This window comes from Micropterus dolomieu, linkage group LG19 (genome assembly GCF_021292245.1).
Source record: "Micropterus dolomieu isolate WLL.071019.BEF.003 ecotype Adirondacks linkage group LG19, ASM2129224v1, whole genome shotgun sequence".
NCBI lineage: Eukaryota > Metazoa > Chordata > Actinopteri > Centrarchiformes > Centrarchidae > Micropterus > Micropterus dolomieu.
Window position 1 is genome coordinate 33334456 of NC_060168.1, and position 5452 is coordinate 33339907.

Consider the following 5452-nt stretch of genomic DNA (forward strand, 5'->3'; position numbering starts at 1 on the left):
GGGGGGGGGGGGGGGGGGGGGGTTTAATGCACCCTCCCCTCTGGGTGTGGGCAGAGTGAGAACTCTGAGTGAGAAGCTCATGATGATGAGCTGTTTGACCAGAAACTGACGGCTGCAGAGAATAAATCCCATATAATCCTCACAGAGCTTCTCTAAATGTTCCCTGTATCTTCTATATATGTTCTCTATAGCTTTATAAATGTTCCCTAGAGCTTCTATAAATGTTCTCTAGAGCTTCTATAAATGTTCCCTGTATCTTCTATATATGTTCCCTGTATCTTCTATAAATGTTCCCTATAGCTTCTATAAATGTTCCTGAGAGCTTCTATAAATGTTCCCTGTATCTTCTATATATGTTCTCTAGAGCTTTATAAATGTTCCCTATAGCTTCTATAAATGTTCTCTATAGCTTTATAAATGTTCCTGAGAGCTTCTCTAAATGTTCCCTGTAGCTTCTATATATGTTCTCTATAGCTTCTCTAAATATTCCCTATAGCTTCTATATATGTTCTCTATAGCTTCTCTAAATATTCCCTATAGCTTCTATAAATGTTCTCTAGAGCTTCTCTAAATGTTCCCTGTATCTTCTATATATGTTCTCTAGAGCTTTATAAATGTTCCCTAGAGCTTCTATAAATGTTCTCTAGAGCTTTATAAATGTTCCCTATAGCTTCTATAAATGTTCTCTAGAGCTTCTCTAAATGTTCCCTGTATCTTCTATATATGTTCTCTAGAGCTTTATAAATGTTCCCTAGAGCTTCTATAAATGTTCTCTAGAGCTTTATAAATGTTCCCTATAGCTTCTATATATGTTCTCTATAGCTTCTCTAAATATTCCCTATAGCTTCTATATATGTTCTCTATAGCTTCTCTAAATATTCCCTATAGCTTCTATATATGTTCTCTATAGCTTCTCTAAATGTTCCCTATAGCTTCTATATATGTTCTCTATAGCTTCTCTAAATATTCCCTATAGCTTCTATATATGTTCTCTATAGCTTCTCTAAATATTCCCTATAGCTTCTATAAATGTTCTCTAGAGCTTCTCTAAATGTTCCCTGTAGCTTCTATAAATGTTCTCTATAGCTTTATAAATGTTCCTGAGAGCTTCTCTAAATGTTCCCTGTAGCTTCTATATATGTTCTCTATAGCTTCTCTAAATATTCCCTATAGCTTCTATAAATGTTCTCTAGAGCTTCTCTAAATGTTCCCTGTAGCTTCTATATATGTTCTCTATAGCTTCTCTAAATATTCCCTATAGCTTCTATAAATGTTCTCTAGAGCTTCTCTAAATGTTCCCTGTAGCTTCTATAAATGTTCCGTAAAGCTTTATAAATATTCCCTAGAGCTTTATACATGTTCCCTAGAGCTTCTATAAATGTTCCCTATAGCTTTATAAATGTTCCCTATAGCTTCTATAAATGTTCTCTAGAGCTTTATAAATGTTCCCTAGAGCTTCTCTAAATGTTCACTATGTAACAGATTTAAAAATGCACTTAAATAATTCCTATTTTCAAATGAGCATATGTGAATTCTATTTATCATTTAATGACTTTATTGGATAATTGTGAATTTTATCTCATTGAGTTATTTTTATTTATCTTTATTTTGCTAATGTTTCCTGTGGAAATGACCCTAGCTGCACACTATCCCTTCTGTACCTCCTAAACGTCCGTAGTGCTCCGTTTCCCTCAGTCTCATTTTGCACTGCTGACGGAGGTAGTAAGCAGTAAGAGGAAGCCAGAAGGCAATTAATATGTGCATTGTGTTCTACAGGTATGTGTTTTCTTTTTGTTTATTAATGTAATTTCCGTTGTCTCCGTCACCTCACCCACAGACTTTTTATTCAGCCCACCAGGTGTCACCGTTATGCTATTTTGTCTTAAGGACACATATGTAATAATAATAATAATAATAATAATAATAATCATCATCTTTATTTGTAGAGCACTTTTCAAAAACAAGTTACAAAGTGCTTTCACAAGTGTAAAGACAATAATACAAAAACAATACAAGATAAAGAAAAGAAAAGTCTAAAATACATGTTTAAGATAAATATAAAATTAGTAAAATACAATAAAATAAAAGGGATGAAATAAAGTCAAATAAGATCGGGAAAGGCTCTCCTATAAAAGTATGTTTGAAGAAGGGAAACAGTTCACTGACTCAGCTGACCTGATTTCCTCGGGCAGGCTGTTCCAGTACTGTTATGGATTTGTTGCATTGAATGCTTAATATTTTCTGGACAGTGTTAATGGCTCTTTTTGAGCCAAAAGGCATTTAATATGTGCCATGTGTTCTACATAAGCCAATAAATTGTGAAAAAGAAGTCATCTCATGAGTCGTTCTTCACATGACCTAACCACACCGTTACATCTGTAGCTTTATAAATGTTCCCTAGAGTTTCTCTAAATTTTCCCTAGAGCTTTATAAAAGTTCTCTATAGTTTTATAAATGTTCCCTACAGATTTATAAAGGTTCCCTAGAGCTTCTTTAAATGTTTCCTGGAACTTCTATAAATGTTCCCTATAGCTTTATAAAGGTTCCCTAAAACTTCTATAAAATGTTCCCTAGATCTTTATAAATGTTCTCTAGAGCTTCTATAAGTGTTTCCTAGATCTTTATAAATGTTCCCTATAGCTTTATGAATGTTCCCTAGAGCTTCAATATATGTTCCCTAGAGCTTCTATAAGTGTTTCCTAGAGCTTCTCTAATTGTTCCCTAGAGCTTTGTGAATGTTCCCTAGAGCCTCAATATATGTTTCCTAGATCTTCTCTAAATGTTCCCTATAGCTCTATGAATGTTCCCTAGAGCTTCTCTAATTGTTCCCTAGAGCTTTGTGAATGTTCCCTAGAGCCTCAATATATGTTTCCTAGAGCTTCTATAAATGTTCCCTATAGATTTATGAATGTTCCCTAGAGCTTCAATATATGTTCCCTAGAGCTTCTATAAGTGTTTCCTAGAGCTTCTATAAATGTTCCCTAGAGCTTTGTGAATGCTCCCTAGATCTTCTCTAAATGTTCCCTGAGTTTCTATAAATGTTCCCTAGAGCTTCTATAAATGTTCCCTATAGTTTTATAAATGTTCTCTAGAGCTTCTTTAAATGTTCCCTATAGTTTTATAAATGTTCCCTAGAGCTTCTTTAAATGTTCCCTATAGTTTTATAAATGTTCCCTATAGTTTTATAAATGTTCCCTAGAGCTTCTTTAAATGTTCCCTATAGTTTTATAAATGTTCCCTATAGTTTTATAAATGTTCCCTAGAGCTTCTTTAAATGTTCCCTATAGTTTTATAAATGTTCCCTATAGTTTTATAAATGTTCCCTAGAGCTTCTTTAAATGTTCCCTATAGGTGTGTGTGTGTCTAAATAAAAAATACCTTCATTTGACTCAAAACTTGATTAATAAAAAGGGACAGCGAAAAAGTGGGTTCCAGGGGTCCCCAGCAAAGGGGATAAGTTCCTCTTTCACTATAATTCCATCCATGAGTAACACAGTGACAGAATGTATGACTATTTTGGTCATGGGTTTCATACATGTTCTGTTACAAAACATCTAAAATCCTATTAGAGGGATGATCCCGGGACAAAATATTATCAAATGGGGAACCACGGTGTAATTTGTGTCAGTTTAGGGGTCCTTGATGTGAAAACGTTTGAGAACCACTGAACTAGGCAATAAGTTAGCAAACGTCTGAACTCTTGGAGGGAAACAACATTCACAAACATCCTGAAACTCATCAGACGCTCAAAACAAACAACAACATTTGTACAAACAAAACCCTTAAAACTGAATGTCTCACACCTTTAAATCGATTTAATTTATTCATGTTCTAATCAGGACCTAAAGTTTCCAGCTCACACTGGTTCTATTTTCTCTGGGATTTTAATGATATTTAAAGTCTGATACAGTTTTTGGCTTGTCTTATGTGAATATGAGTTTTTAATGACTAACAATTCCATTAAAGCTTCCTGGGACGTCGGCCGTCTCTAAAGGTGTGGAAATTACGTGAAAGCTTGTTGTTTGCAGGTGGAAATGAGGACTCGGGATCTCAGTGGTGAGGAACTGTTTCCAGAGCGGATCAAAGTGACAGAAATGTGTCAGGGATTCCCTTTGATCACTGTTACACTGACATTCATTGATTAAATCGCAGTGAGGAGCTCCTGCAGCGCCCCCAGCGGCACAGACCGGGTACTACACCCTTTAAACCTTTAAACTTCTTTTGTCTTTTCACACTTTTACACACAGCTGTTCACTCTCACACCTGTAACCCAGACATTAATGAACTCAGCGTGCTTTAAAGCAAAAGTTCACAACAACACGTTCGTGGTTCTTTACCGCTGAATTTTTTTTTTTTTTAAATTTTTTTGCTTTTTAATAGAAATCTTTTTAATTGGAAGTTTGGAGCTTTTTCTATCTGTAATCCCCAGAGCAAGAAGAAGGAGAAGAAGGAGAAGAAGGAGAAGGCTGAAAGTGTTTCATGACGAACTTTATGTCTTCTGCTGTTTTTAAGTTCAGTAACGGGCTGCTGTTTTTTTTTACTGAAACTGACTTTAAAGAGCCTGAAGCAGCGACCGGAAGTCAGCAGGAGACACATTAAACAACTGAAACACGGAATAAAGTGAAAGAAAGCTCAAATACCGGCGTCGGTGTTGTTCTTCAGCCTCGGACACTCGGGTGCTCCTCTGCCTTCCTTCATCAGCATCTGCTCCGCATTGAGCTGCAGCTGCGGGACAAAAACTCACCGGAGTCAAAACGCAACAATCACGCACACTGCTTCCGCTCAGGGACTTCAGAATAAAACAGAGACGTTTGCAACTCTAATAAAACAACAACATAATTCTGATTATTAGTCTGATGTTCAACATGGCACCATTAAATGTGCTGTTTTACATCGACTGGAGTGCGGTTTGTGTCACAGCACCGTGGTGACAGCTAACTTACATGAACATTTAAAGATTTGGAAACCAAAATTAACTTAAAGAAAAGTAAAAGATGGCCCTGCGATGGACTGGCGACCTGTCCAGAGTGCACCCCGCCTTTCGCCCGATGGCAGCTGGGATTGGCTCCAGCCCCCCGTGACCCAGTACGCAGGATAAGTGGTTGACGATGGATGGATGGATGGAAAAATAAAAGATAAAAGTGTTAAGAATACAGACCGCTGTAAACATTGTGTTAAAGGTGCTTTGTTCATTCTTATTTATTGGTTTGTTTATTATCATTGTACTTATTTTGTTTTTGTAGGCTCTTTATTTATGTTGAGAAATGTAGGCCTATTAATTGATCTACCATTTCAACAGTTAAGTGAGTGAGTGATTGTAAAAGCTGGCTACATCACTTACTGTGTTTTTAACAATCTAATACTTTGTCATTATCTGTTACTAGTGAAAGGGCTGTTACTGGGACAACCTTCCTCCCATCTGCTTTATAACACCTTTCTACACCTTTGAATG

At 36.2% G+C, this 5452-nt stretch overlaps 1 protein-coding gene across 1 annotated transcript in view; it reads right to left on the reverse strand.

Annotated features, from left to right (window-relative positions):
- The window catches only part of abca1b (ATP-binding cassette, sub-family A (ABC1), member 1B), a 56172-nt gene extending 51431 nt beyond the window's left edge, over nucleotides 1-4741 (reverse strand). The window contains exon 1 of the mRNA XM_046030764.1: nucleotides 4641-4741. Coding sequence (XP_045886720.1) covers nucleotides 4641-4704 — 64 coding nt within the window. The 5' untranslated portion in view covers nucleotides 4705-4741. The remainder of the gene's footprint in view (nucleotides 1-4640) is intronic.
- Nucleotides 4742-5452: the final 711 nt, after the last annotated feature.